At 40.4% G+C, this 18789-nt stretch overlaps 1 protein-coding gene across 1 annotated transcript in view; it reads right to left on the bottom strand.

The window, feature by feature from the left end:
• The window catches only part of CMTM4 (CKLF like MARVEL transmembrane domain containing 4), a 59968-nt gene extending 42608 nt beyond the window's left edge, over nt 1-17360 (bottom strand). The window contains exon 1 of the mRNA XM_048870599.2: nt 16668-17360. Coding sequence (XP_048726556.1) covers nt 16668-16853 — 186 coding nt within the window. The 5' untranslated portion in view covers nt 16854-17360. The remainder of the gene's footprint in view (nt 1-16667) is intronic.
• Nucleotides 17361-18789: the final 1429 nt, after the last annotated feature.

Here is an 18789-nt window from a genome sequence, read left to right as displayed (position 1 = left end):
ATGTTACAATTGTACATTATTCTAAGTAAATCCTCTAACATTGTATACAATAAGTTCACATTTTTAACATCACAACTGTCTGCATGTGGAAGGCTACAGGTTTATACTATTGCTGCATGCCTTCGGCCTTTTGGAGCTGTCACCATTTAGTTCAATGCCTAAGACCAGAACTTTGAACCAACAGCCTCTGTGGCTAATGTACCTATTGGAATTCACCTCCATCACTATATTTGGACCTTCGGTCATCCATCTCGGCAATCATGATGATCTGTATTAGGATCTTGAATCCATAGTTACCTGCCATCACCCATACTGTTGTCTACAGCAACAAAGATGCTGATATTTCTCCTTTGAAATTTCAGGAGGTGCTACATTTCACTCACAATTGTTCTTGCACAACTCATATCATTTTGCTCAGAAGACCAAGGTTTTGTCTTGTCTTGTTTTGCTTAGTTAAGCCCCACCTAAAATCAACCATTTGTCCGAGTAAAGTTAAAGTCACTCTCCCATTAACTCAAATTTTACTTTGTACCAGTTCTGCCTGCAGTTTAACCATTGAAAACTATTCAAATTTTTTGCCACAATTTGAATAACATTGGTCTACATGTCCCTCAAACACACACAAACGCTAGATACAAATTTGTCACAAGGGTGTTCATACATTGCTTCAGTGTTGCATTACACATTGTCACAGTTATGCTGATTCATTCCCTTGTCTCTTCTTCACTCATGTCCAGCTGTAAGAGCTATGACATCTGAAGAATAAAATGTTTTATCAGAAGTCCTATTTGCACTAGGCATTACTGAAAAATAAGAGACAGATATATGGGATTGGAGAGTATTTTTATTAATGATCACATACATTCCCTGCTAAATAATAAGTTTTGAAAGTTTGAATACTGTAGTTCTGAAATAGTATGAAATAATCGACTATCATAAAATAAGTCTAAATAATTGGCTTCTTCCAGGATTCTTTTGAAACAAATGATAGTATCTCTTCATAGTGATCAAATTAGTACAGCTTTACTTTGCCATTTAAATCTGAGTTACCACTTGGAATTAAGACTCTAGGCCCTAGGCTGATGAAGAATGTGTACATAATGGTGCAGACTGAGTCTTTCAATAAGAAGAGGTGGCCAATTGCTCTATTCCTTGATGTCAGCTGCCAATCAGCCTGAAAAAAGTAGCGGTACTGGTTTCTGAAGGAGCTACCTACCTGCATGCCAGCTTTATTGAAGTAATAGGGTATGATAACAATTGACCACAGGACGGAGAGAGTGGAAAAATGTGGTCTACAAGACTGAATTAAAAACACGTTACCATTAACACTCTTTTTTACAGTAGTAAAACTACTGTCTGAACTAAAGCCCTGTGATGTCCATGGCAGTCTTTAATCAGTTCTAAAATGAAGAAAACATTTTAAAATCTCAATATTCTTCTGGACAAATTAGATCATAGCAATATAACTTCATTTATATTATGAATTATTGCCTGCACTTTGTTTTATCATTTAATTTGGAACCCGTTTATAACACAATATTGTTTTTTCCATATATTAAAAAACAGAGGTATAGGCACAATACAGTTTTTCATTAGATACTTTAAAATAGGTATCCTCATCCTCAACACTTCTGCTGTGTACTCAATTTCATGATCCAAATAAATTCTACATTCAGTTTAGTATAGAACATTCAAAAAGCAACATAGGACAATTCTTCTGTGGGAAACATCTCTACAACAGCAGTAAATGCACTCAATCTCCATCTCCATTCCCACAAACACCTCAACCCAAACTTCTCTTCACAGCATCACAATATTAACTCTGAAGAATGCACTTTTTCCCCTTTTCAAAATTATTAAACCAACTGTTTAACATCCAGTTAAATCTGTTTAACATCCAGATTTGATTTGTAGATTAAGAAAAGGAAATTCAAGAGGGCTGCGGGGATCAGAAGATTGTTAAATGGATATTACAGCCATCTACCTCGAGGTCACCAGTCTGCAGCAACCAAAAGCTGCAACTATCTGAAGGTCATTTTAGTAGGCAAGGAACTGATCCAGAGCCCAGTAAAGTCAAAGGAAGTCTTTCCATTTACTTTAATGTTCTTTGAAAATGATTAAGTGCCTGTATCACAAAAATGACTAGTCCCACCGATAATTAATACATAAAAATTAACTAAATGTTGTTTGGTAATGATCCTGAAAATTGTAAATGCTTTTTCTTGGAAAAATATACAGAAATAAAAATCCACTAGGGGCCACAAACTACAAGGACTGAGTTAGCATAATTCCCACTGCTTTCAATGAAAATTGTGTGAGGAGGGCTCACAGGACGAGGCCCTGTGAGAAACTCAGCAAGTTGCAAAAATATGCATTCGATGAGCACACTATACGAAAAGAACTAGCGTATAACCATTTCCTTTTAATGGTACTACAGTTAACGGGAATTTCTTTACATTTCTTTCCCTGTTTTTGATTAAGCAGCTATGAGAAATAATTTAAATCAACAGATGTTGGTAAACAGACATTTCAGCAGACACACTGAAATCAATGAAAAAATATACATTAATTACAGTCAGTGAGTGCAGCCTCCCTCCAAGGAACTTGCATCTGGAGGGATCAAGTGCCACCGGTCCTGCAGCCAAGCAGAAAGCCCTATGCAGCCCTGCTGTCATAGGAGTGAGTCAGAGGGGCTGTGACAGCAGAGGGCTCTCTGTGTGGCTGGTAACATTCAAGTCCTGCAGGAGCAAGGGAGGCTGCAGTCATGGTGGGGTGGAGCAGAGACTAGGAGCAGAGAGCTAGGAGCAAGAGGAGAAGGACAAGCCCCTGGCCTTGGGGGAGGCCATTCTGCTGCTTCCTAGGGATAGAGCCATTCAGCAGTGGGGAAGGGGGGTTTTCCCCCACAGCCAGGGGCTTATCCTTCTCACAGTCCTGGCCGTGGTTGTCTCTGCTCAGCCATGCCAGGACCTTACTCTTCCCCAAACTTTGCACCTACAGGGATCAGGCATCACCAGCCAATGGCAGCAAAGGTTAGGTTGATCACTGTGGGGTAGGGATTGTATTCTATGCCACGAAGGTTAACAGCAGCTCCTCCAGGAGCTAAAAACAGCACAGGTAAACCGCTCCAGAGAAGTACCACCTCTGGGATGGTTTACATATACTGGCTCAAAAATGTCCCAGATGCCCAAGGAGACAAAGAAAGGGCTATTGGTACAAAAGGAGTTTAATCTGACAGAGAGGCCTTCTTTTTGACTCAAACACATGATCTTTTGCCAAAGCAGGGACTCCGCTCTGCTGAAGGACTGGAGGCACGGGATCCTGCTGGGGTCTCCATAGGACTGACAGGGAGCTACTGTTAAAGCATTTAGATCTTTTTAATGTTTCATATGTTTTTTTTTCTGCAGGTTTTTGTCCTTAAATAAATGTATTCTGCTTTGATAGACCTGCATGCTGGCATACGTGATTCACAGCGCTTAGAGAGAAAGCTAAGTGCAAGGGCTGGACTCTTGGTCAGATCAGCTAGGAGAGTCACACTGAATTTCAGGAGAGCTGTAGCCTAATCCCCCAGTCAGAAGGGAGAGGGATGAGAGGCCGTGCCCAGGGAGAGGTGACAGCTAGAGACCTAAAACCTTAATAGACATTCCCTGAGCAGACCATGAGGGAGAGGTGTGGGTGTGAAAGGGACAGTTACCCTGAAACTCTGACAACACACATACACTGTTGGAACATAGTAAATAAATTTGTGCTTGTGTGATTGTTAACAGAGTATATGATGTCAATCACTCATTCATTCATGGAATCCTGAAGTCAGTGCCTAGAGGGAGCAGAATATGTGTCTTCTCAATTAATTTAAACCAAAAAGCATTCTCTATTTTGTTCTTTAACTCTGAAGCCCAGAGCAGGTGAAACTGACTTTCAATGATTTTGTTTTAAAATGTATATTTTTAATGTTTAAATAATGTATGTTTCTGTTTAATCAGGAATAACAATGTTTAGTTAAAAACAAAATGTAAAAGCTTTGCAACTCACTTCTCAACAAACCAAAGAACTCTTTTAAAGCACCATTTAAAACTAACAGAATCACTTTAATCTCTTTAAAAGTCTTGTTTAAGATTAGTCATGAGTAAATATCAAGCATCCATCCTACCAATGCTATACTAAGAAAAGATTTTAATGGATAAACAATCAAGAACATAAAGTAGTCCAAAAATGGATCCATTAAAGCAAGAATTTTAACAATAAAAAGGAAATGGTGCAAAATGTACTTGTAATCCCAAGCATCCTAAAACTGCAATCTGATGGCCCCCTCAGATGCCATGCCTTAAAAGGCTAAACAAGTCTAGACACACTGGTAAAACAGAACATTAAAAAATAGATGTAGGCCACAACATTAAAGAGCACTGCCAGCTGTGATGGGAATGCTTAAGGCCTTCAAGCTTGCCCTGCCTCTTACACAGCTGTACAACAGAATTAGTTTGGATGAGAAAGCACTATATGACAGGAAAGACAATCTTATCTTATAGCCGGTAAATCACAGTGCTGCCAATTCCTGATTTTATCACAAGTCTCACGATAGTTGGTGTTTCTCTTAAAGCCTTAGCTCCAGAAGGCACTTGTTAGGTAAGAATCTCAGATTTCATTACAAAAATTAAAAGTAAGTTTCTACTCACAGAGTTGCAGAGAAAAGCTTGAAAATGTGACCCAAATGCAACCTTAAAGACTTAAAAACCAGAAGGCAAATAGAAAATCCAAAATGGTGTTTGTTTTTTTAAAAAAATCTCTGATTTTTGAATGCTTGGAATTGGGAATATTGAAATTGAAATGACAATTAAATGTCCATGAACATTCACCTACCAAAAATTAGATGAAGGTTTCTAACTACAGAAGAACATCAAAGATACGAACAGCAGAGTTATGGACTGACTGGTCAACCGGATACCAGGTGAAACTGGAAGTAACCAATCAGGCAACAGCGGAGACAAAAAATAAAAAAAGCAAAATACTGTACTATGCCTATATTGCATCTTAAAGGTAGGCACATCTGGGCTGCCTGTTCCCAATCCTACCCCTATCGCCACCCCTACGCATGGGGTACCCACTTACTGCTAGGAGTTGAAGATGCTGAGATTCGCAGGCAAAGCTCTGAGCCCCCACTGCCAGCCCAAGGCAGCCAGGGCCCTGCATAAAATGTGGGGGAGCTGCAGCACCCTCCTCGCACCCACAGTTCCCCGCCTAGGCTGTGAAGTCCTTAACGGTTAAACGTTTAACCAATACAATTTTAATACTTTAACCGGTTACTTTTTTTAAAACGCTATTTACATCCCTAAAATAAATGTACAGTTCTTTGTAGAGGCTGACAGGTCACTGAAGTCATAGCCCTTGGGAGAGAGCAGAGCAACAAGGACTGGAGTAACATCAGACTTGTGGGGATAAGTACAGTAAACAGAAGAGGGACTGCAAGCCTAGAACACCGGTCTGATGTAAGACTATACAAATCTGGTTTGCTTTTTCTCATGCAAGTGACCATTTCAGTTATTGGTATCAAAATATTTGTTTTTACATGTTGGGAAAACAGACATTACACTTCCTTACAGGATTTTAGACTGAGTTTTGATCTGCAGTTTTTCTAAGTATTTGAAAATCAACAAAACTTTTACGTTGTTAGTGATCTTCTCATCCGATATTGCAGCTTAAAAATGTGAATAATGAAAATTTCTAGTATGAAAAAGCTTGTAGCTGGTTCATAAAATAATATGCCAGTAGAGAAATTGCCAGAACATCACGAGGGAACAGTTTACACTAAACAGTCTAATTTTCTAGCACTATAAATTTGACAGGATATAGCAATATCAGTACTAAAGTCGCATAGAGGCAGTACTTCATGCAATTCCAGATGTAAGTATGGGATGCATTTTCATATATTGGATAAACTGTCACTATGCTTTGAAGCTGTTCCTTAATGAAGGGTACTAAACAAAATAAAGTTAATCTTCAATTTAGACTATATGAAGTTTAGCTCACTTGTAAGCTGAACAAATGCATGAAAATATACACTTTATATTTCAATTAAGCTGTAAAACCTCACATACAAGCTTTAGCATCTGAATATCATTTCACAAATAAAAAAGTTCTTTTTGAGTACATATCAAAACCTATGAGTAAAACCTCACAGGAATGTTGTAATTGTCTAACAAATACTTTTTTAAAACTCCAAGCATTAGAAACACAGGGTACTCAGAGGATTAAACCTAGCAGAAATGTTTAACAACAATGGACCTAAGACACCAGAACAACCTTAACTCTGCCCCTGTCGTGGTGCCCTGAAGAAAAAGAATCCTCTGGGACAATTTTATCTATCCATAAACTGCTTCATCTAAATCAGTTATTCTTCATCCTATGTTACAGCTTCACTCTTAGTCCTATTATGGTTGGATATACTCCAGCTTTTGTTCATCTGTCTTTTACAAATATGCCTGATTCGACAAATAACATACTGCAGGCCATCATTCTACAGTCTTTATTAAGACCTATATGCTAGTTATACATGTATCTGTAAACAGGTAGAGCTAGGTTATCTAATTATGCAAATATTGTAGGCACATGAAAAGAGCAAATGTTAGTGTGGTATCAATGCATACACTTAACTGGCATCATAAATACAAGTCTGTACAAACTGTACAGAATAATCTCCAAATTTATGATTCACCCTCCAGAGATAAAAGCATTTATTTAAAAAAGATGTTAACGGGAAATGGACCAATGGCAAATCACTAGAAAAGAGTGAGGGGGAATTCGATAGCAGCCTTCAACTACCTGAAGGGGGGTTCCAAAGAGGATGGAGCTAGGCTGTTCTCAGTGGTGACAGATGACAGAATAAGGAGCAATGGTCTCAAGTTGCAGTGGGGGAGGTCTACATTGGATATTAGGAAAAACTATTTCACTAGGAGGGTGGTGAAGAACTGGAATGAGTTACCTAGGGAGGTGGTGGAATCTCCATCCATACAAGTTTTTAAGGCCCAGCTTAACAAAGCCCTGGCTGGGATGATTTAGTTGGGGCTGGTCCTGCTTTGAGCAGGTGGTTGGACTAGATGACCTCCTAAGGTCTCTTCCAACCCTAATCTTCTATGATTCTACGACTATGAGTACTGAGACTTCGAAACTTAAAATGTTCATAAGTCTTTCACTTTAAAGACTTTTGCATGAAGGATTTTTTCTAAAACATCTTACAATGCTGGGTTCTAATCCAGCAAACAAACTGTGTGATTAAGAGTTCTTAAAATGAGACCCTAGCTGAGAAAGAAACAAAGAAGGAAAGACAAGAGGCTGATGTAACCACGGGAACAAAGTTATGGTTGTGTATGCACAGTGACTGTGCATTTCCATACCATCAAGTCTCTGCACTTCATAAATACCATCTCAACTCAAATTATCTTCATTTTTTATCCCCCCTCCCCTTAAAAAAAAGTTACTGTTATGTACTCTCAGACTTATTTCAACTTGATGATATTTTTGCTTGAGAGTTTAGTTTTCCAGAAGTGGAGGCTTTCATCTAAAAAGTCAAGTAGATAATATAAATATTTATATCTAGTTTAACACGGCACACACATACACTTCTATCTTCAATATTCTTGCAAGTCAAAAGGACAAAAGTTGAGTGACTTACCACTCAATAAACCTGGATACAATACTTTAAGCTTCTCCAATTTACACCCCAAGGGAACCAGCTTCACATATATAAATTAACACCGAAATTCTGGGGCCAAAATCTAACAAACATCTGAGTGGAACTTCTACAGACGTCAAGGGGAGTTCCATCTGTACTAAAAGGCAAAATTTGGTCCCATATTTTGAACACTTTATCAGACATGTGGATACTAAGCAGTAAAGGCAAAGGAAGGTTAAAAATGTTCTCTCACTTTCAGACTATATTCCAAAATCATCTTTCATTCCAAAAATTTTCCCTTCTTATTTGGAATCAACCTATTGCCACCATGAATTCTTACCTATATCCTGCCTGTGCTGAAATCCTTATGTTTGTGTCTTAATCACACTCCATCTGCAAATCTTGCTCCTAAAATCTTTCTAGATCACTATTCTAGGTCCCTTAGCTAGACAAACTCCTACTCCAAGAAGTGGAACCATATAAATTCCATATCCTCTACCCTGCTGCTCCATAGTTAATTCAGAGATTCTGAATGCAATTCAAAGATTCATTCCTGATAACTAGAGGTCTCCAAGGTCTTGGCTTCATCCAACCTCATCAAGTCCATAGCTCATTATTACTTCCCCTGGAGTCATGTGCTTGCTCATCCAGTCTCAATATTTTAATCACAGTTTGCCTCTTATCCAAGTCCTTGTTTTTGCAGAATTGTCACTATGCATCCTATTTTCTTACAGGCAGTTACATTCAAAAGTAAGTTAAATTAACACCCATAAATTAGGCGCTTGGTTCTCTAGTTTATACTTCTAAGTTTAAGTTGCATAGGTTTATGGATTTTTTTTAAAAAACTCCTTATTTTTGAGAGTTGCTATCTGTACCTGAAACCATATTTCAGCCTCAGTACCATTCCATTAAAAATACTACAGTGCAACTTTGGATCTCATATTATGGGTATTTGCTGTTTCTAAATAGAGAATGATTAACATGAGATGATAAACGGAAATAATGAAAACCTATAAATTTGCAACTGGAAGGTTTTTCAAACACATGGTTTCTACGTTTTTCTTCAGAATCTTTTAGCATTACACTTGTATGTAAAATGGAATAAAGTAGCTGTCAGAGAGATTACTGCTCTTTCACTGCAGTAATCATCACTTCAGAGTAATAATAATTTATTGTTTTTAAGTACATCCAGCATCAGCAGGTACAAGAAAAAATATAAACAGTTTGTCCATCTAGATGCGTCGTTGTTACTAACCCACCTCCTTCACTAAGGAACAAGAGTAAACATTAAACCCTATGCACCGCATTTGTACCAGAAATAACCTAACCTCCACCCATTGGTGGAGATTGCAGCATTAGAAGCAACTGCCTGCACTTGCCATATGAAAAAATTCAAAAGTGAGTCATTATCAGAATATCAAAAGAGAAAGTACAATCCTCTGTTCAGTTACAATTTAATAGCAATGGCTGCTATTATGAAGTGTCAGCAACTCCATATAGCTGAGTTTCCATTGTATGTCTAATTTTATCTCCACAAATAAAAGCCACAGTTTTATTGACCCCAAATTATTAGTTAAGACCCAACACTAAGCTAGACTTTTTTAAAGAAAACTTGAAGTGAACTGGACACACCTATGACATTAAGAGTAGACTTGTGACATTCAACTTGCTGCTATGGAGAAGAAAAAAAGGGGGTGGGGGTGAGGAAGGGAACATAAAACCTACCATAAATCTCTAATCTTTTTCCTTATAGAGATAGATCTCAAAATATAACTAAGTCACTAAGAAGGCTCATCAACGAAAAATAATTTTTCCACCACAAGTCTTACAAAGGGAACCAAGAGAGTAACTTTTCAGAATACAGTCTTACTTTAACCACACTCTTCACTATGGTAATATCCATTAATCCTAGTAGTAAATCTATTTATAGGAAAAAAATATAATAGCAACCTCAGCCAAAGAAAATAATTTCCTCAGAGACGTAGGTTTTAAAATGATCACTTAACTTAGACAGGCATTTAATATACAGTAGGTTGGAGCGTATCTATCACCATATTCCAAAAACAGACAGAATATTTTACAGCCAAAGGCTGACATTTATTCTGTATTGTTGCTAGGTGGCAAGAATGTCTGGCAAAGCAGAAGGAGAGACTCAATCACCCCTCTCCAAAAGCTTCTCTTTTCTAGCTGCGATCAGGAGCTTTTAAAAAAATAAAAAAAAACTTGTAAAGAGTGTTATTTTGTCTTTCCTTCTCCTTGACTAACTTCTATGGTAAATATGAACATAAAAATCTTATTGTATGTTAAAGTGGGCTCAAAACCTTAAAAAGGTTTTTTCCCCAAAGGGAAATTGTCAAAAGAATTTCAACGAAATGAAAGAGATGTGATTTATCCCAGTAGGATTACTAAATGTGTTTACAACAGAGATATTTTTTATCTGTTAAAAAAAAAGACTACTGAAATCTCACCTCAAAGAGACCATTTATAAGACTGACGTCACAAATGCAACCAATATTTAGGATAAGTGTTGAGCATATCCTATACTAAACAATAAAATATCAGCTCTAGGGAACCATTACTATTTTTACAGTGCCAAAACTGGACTAGGCACCATACAGGTAAGGTGACACTGTCCCTGCCCAAAGAGCTTACACTCTAAATAGAGTAAAAAGCTATACTTATGAAAATTGAAAGTAATATCTAATAACAGAAATTAAAATTAGAAGCAAAAACAAAGTAGGAATACAAGAACTGTCAACTCCCAAGGTCCAACTAATCCAGTATCACATCTGCAATAGTAGAATCGGATGTTCCAGGGGAAGGTGTAAGAACCCCATAGTAGGCAAATGTGGAATAATCTTCCCCCGCATTAGACCTCATCATAATCTTTAATAATTAAAGACTGATTTAAGCCCTGATTCATGAGGTTTAATATCCATTCCGACATTTTTATTATTATGTATGACAACTCTAGACACTCTTGATCTCCATATAGTGTCCAATCTCTTATTGAATATTGCTAGTTTCTTGTCCTCAATGATTTCCTGTGACAATGAGTTCCATAATCTAATTACATGATGGTGTGAAAAAGTATTTCCTTTTATGAGTTTTGAATTTTCCACTGTCTAGTTTAATTGAATGTTCCCTTGTTCTTGTGTTATGAACCAGGGATAACAGAAGATACCAGTTTACCTTCTCTATATCATGATAAAAATAAATAAAATAGTGTCCCCTCTTATTACCTTCCTTTCTAAATAGCCTTGGGCTGCATTGGTAATGATGGTAACCCCTGTAACAAATCTCTCCTACGTTGAACAACCAGCAGAATGGTTAAGATAAAGTAGATGTAACAGGAGCAAAGATGGAACGTTGTAAAAAATTTAAATCCACCTGAAGAGAAGGGCGCTCTCACTGCATCAAGGTGTGAATTACCGACTCACCTGTCTTTCGTTTAGAAATTAAAGTCATTTTTCTCCAGAGTGTAATTACTGATTTCTCAGATAGCAATTAGCTTTAGTAAATGGTAGAAAGGTTCAGGGGATACCATAAGATTATATGATGGTGTAGGAGGATTCAGGTTCACAATACTTAGATAAAAATTCACAGTCATCAAGTCATAAGAAACGAACACCATAATGCTGCTCCGGTGGCCACATTCAGTTCCAGCACTGCAGTAAAACTACACCCACTGATATAGCTCTGATGTTGACAAAAGTGCTTCGGGGTTGAGGTAGCTTCCATCATTCAGGGAGATGGTGTTCCTACACCAATGGAAAAACTCTTCTGTTGGTGTAGTCAGCATTTACACTATGGAGTTACGTTGACATAATACACCAATGTAGCTAAACTCATGTAGTCCCCATAGTGCAAACATACCAACTACAGTATTTGGGTGATGGAAAAAGAAATTTAGGCTGCACATAAAGAAAAATGTCTTAATTGGGAGATCTGTTCAATGGTGAAATAGTCTCTAGGGAAAGTGGAAATCCCCAACTGCTTGAGAAATGTATAAGGAGACCAGAGAAAGCACTGAAAATAACCACTAAGAAACACTTCTGCAATAGTCCCCAAGGATGACTGCATGAAGTCTTAAGCCTGATAAAGAAGTATTCCACTGAAAAGTCACCAGGGAGATTTTTTTCTTCTGAATTTTAATTTCACAGAAGGAAAAACGTGTTATAAGCACATAGAATTAGACTGGCTTCTCCTTGCCTTTAACTTCAAGTTTAAACTCTTTGTCCTCCCTCAACTTCGATGGTCTCTAGAACTCAGCATCTGCCGTCCTCTTCATTCCCTCTCTGTAAGGTCACATAATTAACTGTTCCCTTCATATTTATCACTCTTTCTTCACCTTTTCTTCCTTACAGCTCTCTCTGCTTGAAATTTCCTTCCTTACACAGACCAACACCTCCAACTCACATTGTGATGTTCGGGGGGGGAGGAAGGGGGAAAATGGTGTTCTCTTTGCTCTCACACTAGTGTAGAAACAAAAGAACATTAAAGATGCAATTTGGATAATATAGCCATCTGTGAGAGACTTTTTGGAGGGCGGGATAGGGATTAAATCCTGTTTGTATGGAATTGTGAGAATTTAAATATGATTGAAATGAATTAGTTAAATATGACTGAAAAACCTAATTCTTAAACACTTATTTCTCTCTCTATATAAAAAAAAGTTTTTAATCTTTATCTGGCTCCTTTTTTTTACTTTTCCTCTAGTTTTACAGGTATATTAATTCATGATTAAACAGATCAATCAGAGTTAAACATCAATAAAAAATGCCAATGGTATCAAAATAAGATTTCCCGTGGTTATACACTCAATTTAGAAACTAGCAAAACTGCAATAATTCTAACCTTTTTTTTTTTTTGGGGGGGGGGGGGGGAGGGTCAGGATAAGGAAAAAGTTATAAAACATGAATCACATCACCAAATACACCATTAATACAGCAGTTTGTGGTATATGCATTGATGTATTAAATTGAAGATTTTAAGAAGACCTTAAAAATATTCCCTGATTTATTAACAAAAAATTAAAATATTCTACCTGCCTTAAATGTCACACTCCTGTTTCATCAATGACATTCAATTACGTAACAATATTCTGAATCGATTCAGACTTCTTTTGAGGAAAAAAACAATAAAGTTCTAGAACTATGTGTACTATTTTCTTCAGTCACATTTCCTTCCCTTCCCTGTCCTGCTTTTCTTTTGACAAACAAAAATTTACATTTGATGAGCAATCATTTCAGCAGTAATGCCAGAGTTAAAACCCATGTTTGCTCTGGGTCTCTGAGTTATTAATATGAATTAAATAAATTCTCTTTTATTTGCAAATATCCAGAAGCCAAATATGCCAGGCCATGGTAAAGCATCAATATGCTTCAGACCCACGTCAACAATCTCTGTGTGTCTTGGTAAATTCTGGCCCACTGTACATGACAAATAGACGACTATCAAAAACACACAAAGCATTTTTTTAGTTCCACTAAGGTTAGTCCACACACACCTTTTCCTCAACAATGGACTAAATGAAGCAAAATATTTGCTAAGCAGATAAGAAACCTCTTACGTTTGTAACTTAAGTACAATGTGTTCTTCCTATTTCTTTCCACTAGGATTTTTTTTTAAGTTCTTTTATTAAACATACTGATTATGCCTCTGGGGCTTGCTCTTTCAAACAAAATCAGAATTTAGAAACCTATTTATAGTCTTCAAATCTTCATTTAAATTTCAAATATTTAATATGACATAAAAAAAAAGTCTATTGCAGTAACTGCAGGAAGAGCAAATAGTAGATCAGAGAAACAACAAGATTATTCCAGCATGTTAGAAAACACCACCCCCAGCACTTCTTCTTCCAATCCCTCCCCCCCCATCCCTTCTGTAGCTAACAATTCAAAACAGGTGGATGTTGCACACTGATGACAGTTTCTTAGGGCCCAAACCAACACACACATCACTAGTCCCATTAATTCCAACGGGGGGCTACTCTCAGTGGTAAAGCTAAGCAGTGTTTCAGTGTTTACAGGGCATGGGGCTTCAGATGCTCATGGCCACCTCCTACAGAACATGATGTATTTGAGGGGGAGGTGAAAAGGGAGAATATATTAAGTGTTCTTCTTTATTCAAATATTCGATCTTGTAACCTATTTGTAGAAGTATTCTAGAAGCAACATATTTTACAATCATTTAATTCAAACCTCTGATTTGAAAAATTAACACCTGCCTGACATTGAAGCAAAAATACTCTGAATATTTTAAACTAAGCCTGAAAATATAAGCTCTCTGCTGTATTACATTTTTATATTTCATATGCATACTATAATTTCTGAACCTCCTGCCAACAATGTGCCAGTATGGACTCCAAATTACACAAGTAGCCACTAAAGTGCTTCCTCTCTCAGAGAGATAAGAGAGAAAGGAAGAAGGAAAAAATACTTCAGAACAGATCTCTTCCCTGATGCACTGCTCAGACAGTGACAAGAAATCGTAAAAGCAATTTCTAATTCGTTGATTAGCATCTCCAGGAAGATTGCGGAAAAAAACCTCTAAATTTAAATTTGCAATTATCAGAAACAGAACTGGCAAAATAAGTCCCACTAATGAAGTAAAGCACATGGAAAAGATGAACAGTAGAATCCCAGGCACGCGCGCGTGCGCACACACAAAAAAATTGGAAATCACCTAGAAAATCACGAAAGAGACACCATCATCTTAATCACACTTCTGTTCAAAAATATTGAACAAACAATTGTTAATACATGAAGTTCATTATCTAAGAGAAATTAGAAAATTATTTCTCTATTTCTTCAATTTGTTTTCTTTATGCATTTGACACCACTTCAGTCAGTTAGGGCCTGAACCTGCAAGCACAAAAGTGAGTAACATGTATTCAGGCAAGCAGTGCCCGTTGGAACTACTCCTGTGAATGAAGTTATTCACCTGTATGTTTGCAAGGTGCAACCTTTCATTAGTGTCCTCTGCTTGTGTGTGTCTTCCACAAACAAACAAGGAGAGAAAAACAGTTAAAAACTAAAGCGTATAAAACTACAAGAATTAGGACTTCTTACTGGTACAATTTATTGGATTTACAGTTACTTTATCCTTCCCCCCTTTCTTCTCCTGCTGTTTATTTTCTCTACCTGTTGAATTCTGCCAGAACAAAAGTCCCAATCCTGCAAAGATGTAGGCACATGCTTTAATTTATATGCTGCAAGTAGTCATAGAATATCAGGGTTGGAAGGGACCTCAGGAGGTCATCTAGTCCAACCCCCTGCTCAAAGCAGGGCCAATCCCCAATTTTTGCCCCAGTTCCCTAAATGGCCCCCTCAAGGATTGAACTCACAACCCTGGGTTTAGCAGGCCAATGCTCAAACCAATGAGCTACCCCTCCCCCATAAAAGTCCCACTAAAGTCAAGGGAACTACTCATGCATGTGCTAACTTTACACAGCGTCTGTGTAGGATTGCGTAGATTGTCAAGTCTGAGCAGAGCCTGTCCTTTTACTGCACATCTATACAATGTGTAGCACAATGGGTGACGGATCCTTGATTAGTCACCATCTGGTCCTGCAAATCAAATAAAAAAAACAGTTCAGCAGTGGGATTAAAGGGCAGGTGTAGGACTTAAAGGTTCTGAAATTCATTTATTCACCTGACTAGAGTTCAAGTTGTAGAGCTGCCTTAAGCCAAGTAGGAGTACAGCCCATATAACAGAGCAAAATTTGGGCCTTTACACAGCCAGCTGTACAACTAGTTACTCCTTCAATCATCAACAAGAGAGATACCAGGATGGTACAGGTATGCAGGTGTACAAATCCTACCTCTCTTCAGTCGTATCTAAATAAAAAATAATATTCTTCTTAAATTAAAAAATTTCAGCTTAACTCGTTACCTTCATAAATTAGACAAACCCTTGCAACAACATAAAATGCTATGTAGTGGCTGGTAACAAATCTGTACACATACAGTTTGTGCTGCATCCACTCTCAAGCAATTTAGGAAAGTGAAAAAATGGGATCTGAATGGCATTTAGGAAAACAGATTGTTTTTAAAATGGAGTTTGTGGCCTAAACACATTTTAATAAAACTTTCTAATATACAAGAGATGACAGCATTAATATCATCCTTCCACTTGACCTGAACCACTGTTCTTGGGGTCCCACCTCTACTATATAGAGCTCTAACACGCAAAGTGGTATGTTGTGAGTTTACACACCTTGACAACCAAAAGTACACTAACAACTGAGTATCACATGTACACATAGGTGAATCCAAGCTAGTCTGGAGTTAGTGAATACACCTATAAAACATCAAAAACACCCTCTCACACACACCTTTGATTCAGCTAGCCAGAAACAATGGGCGAATTGTTACCACATGATGGATCTATGGGAGGTAGAAAAGGGACTCACAAACTTGCCCCTCACCTGCTGCCTCATATGTCAAAAGATCAAAAATCCCAGCTCTCTCTCAAAAATAAGACCATCAAGTAACCATTAGCAAAAGTAAAACTACCCCACACCACGAAAGGGGGGTGGAATTTCTTACCAACCCCGAAGGGATTTAGAACACCCAACACCAACTTGTTACAGGTTTCTTTGAACTTCCCAGACTAAGGTGACCTAAAGGAGGGGGCAGCGCTAGTACTTATCAGCAGGGCCATGCAAGCAGAAACCTTGCGTGGAGGCAGGGCGGGATGAAGGGCAGGAAGGTTAAATTCTCACCTGAGGAATGAAGCGCTGCAGAGCTCGTCCTCCCCCTCCACCTGTGAGCCGCCTGGACTGGAGAGAGCTCGGGGCCGGGAAAGGAACAAGAAACTGACTCCTCTGACCGTAAACCCTCCCGCCCCCGACACATACACCCTGCTCGCCCCACAGCGGATGGAGGCGCCTGGGCAGTGCGGGGAGGAACAATGACCCCGGGGGGTAAGGATCCGGAGACCACTGCCCTCCTCACGGATGCCGCGGCCCGTCCCGGCCTGCCCGAGGCGCTGTACCTACCACCTCGGTGATCTTGATCTTGCCGAAGGCGCCCCGCAGATAGTCCAGGTCGCAGCGGAGGCCGCCCAGCCCGTGGCGCTGGCTGACGGGCTCGGTGGTGGGCTGGTAGGGGCTGCTGGCCCCGGAGATCATGGAGGTGCTGGACGCCTCGCCATCGAAGCCTTCCAAGTCCTCGCCGTTCCTCATGGTGCCGCCGCCCGAGCGCTCGGAGGGCGGCGCAACGATCCCTGCCCGTCAGGTCCCGAGCCGCCGCGGGAGCCGGGCTCGCCTAGCGGAGCGCCGGCAGCATGGCAGCGCGGGGAGCTGGCGCGGGCTCCCTGCCCTTAGGCGGACGGGCGCAGGGAGAGCGGGGGCAGCATGGTGCGGCGCCCGGCCCCGCTGCTCTAGCCCCGCCAGGGGACGACGCCCCGAACCCCGCCTCGGGCACCGCAATCCCCTGGGACGGCGTTCAGCTCCCGGGGCGCCGCGGTCCTGGAGAGAGGAGCCGCCTCCCCGCTAGTGCCAGGGGCGGGGGGCGCCCCAGGCCCTCGCTGGACGGAGCCTCCCCGCGCTCCCTAGGCCGGCCGGGCGCGAGCTGCCCTGCGGAGCTCCCCTCGTTGTCCTACGCAGGGGCAGCTCCGGCCGGAGAAGCGGTGGTTGCTGCTGCTGCTGCTAGCGCCGCGTGCTCCTCCCCCTGCCGCTGAGCGGAAAGGGCGGAGAGAGCCCGCCCTGAGGCGCGCCGGGGCCAGGAGGCGCCTGCCCCGAGCGGGAGCGGTTACCTGAGCCGTGGGCCTGGTGGGGAACAGCCCCTGTCCAGAGAAAGGGCCGGGAGCGCGGGCACCACCGGGAGGGTCGGCCCCCTCCTTAGAAAACGGGTCAGGTATGGCCACCGCCCCGGGGAACAGCCTGCTCCCCCCACTCCCTTCCCACAGGGACCCCTGGCCCCCGAGAAAGGGCTGGGCACAGGCACCAAGCCTGGGGGAGGCCACTTAAGGACAGCGCGTAGAAAGAAGCAAAATAAATGTGGTTCCGAGTAGTCCACGTCGGTATCATCCGGGAAGAACGATTCGTGCCACAGGTGTGGATGAAAAGGAGAGAAACCCGGGAGGCAGAAGATGATCCTGGGGTTAAGACAAGCCCTTGCCCTTCCTTAGTGCTCCCCACCAAATACCCCCAAGCACCTCACAGACATAAGGGCCTCAATGTCTCTAGGAGAACAGCTGGTGGGATGATCCCACTTCTACAGATGGGGCAACCAAGATATAGGATGCCCAAGGTGACCCAGGAATCACCTGGCAGAGCTGGGCAAAAAAAGCTCTACTCACTGACTCCCACTTTGTCTTGCACCACACAGCAGGCCAGCTTTCCTCTGTATAGGAGAGCAGACTGCAAATCACACACTATTTTATAAAGTGATGTGATGTTAATATTTCAAACAAAACCTCAAAGCAATAATGGGTCACAGACTGTATGTGCAGGGGTCACATGAAGGAAGAAAGCTTTTTATACAGCTCTAGGGTGACCACAGCTGAAATACTGTGTGGTCAGTTCTAGATACTTTCTTAGTGAATAGGAATATGAAGAAGAGTAACAGGAATTAAGAAGCTGGAAGGACTTATTTATAGAGAATTAGGACCCCAATCCTACAATGAGAACTGCGAAGAGAATGGGACTCACACACAGTATTCATTGCAGGGTTGGGGCCTAAACATTATTGTTAGTTCAGTGATGTCCTATTTTACTAAAAGGTTGTTGTTATTCTTATTTGGCTTATGCAATTTGGTCAAGCCAAGCCACAGTGTTCTTATCAATGATGTTCAAGGCACGAAGAATTCCAGGAAGCTGCCATTTGCAGTCCTCAACAATATGTCATGGTTTGTGGCTGCCCACATAGACATAGTGGACTATCTCTAAAATGCCACCGAAATTCTGCTGCTGTACAAATTCCATGTCTGGTACGAAACTGGTTCAGAAGGCTTCATTGCCTTTGTGTAAATCAAACCTGGGCTGACAATGAGTGGGATCCAAGACAAGGTAATAATTTGTCACTTACTTTGCGAACCATGAAACTCATTTTGTGTCCTCTACCATAAATTCTTCACCCAGTAAATTTATCCCCAGCGGGCAATGTGAGGGCAGACGA

Source organism: Caretta caretta, chromosome 12 (assembly GCF_965140235.1).
Source record: "Caretta caretta isolate rCarCar2 chromosome 12, rCarCar1.hap1, whole genome shotgun sequence".
Lineage (NCBI taxonomy): Eukaryota > Metazoa > Chordata > Testudines > Cheloniidae > Caretta > Caretta caretta.
The sequence above is the reverse complement of the archived record's forward strand: the minus strand, read 5'-3'. Positions and strand labels throughout refer to the sequence as shown.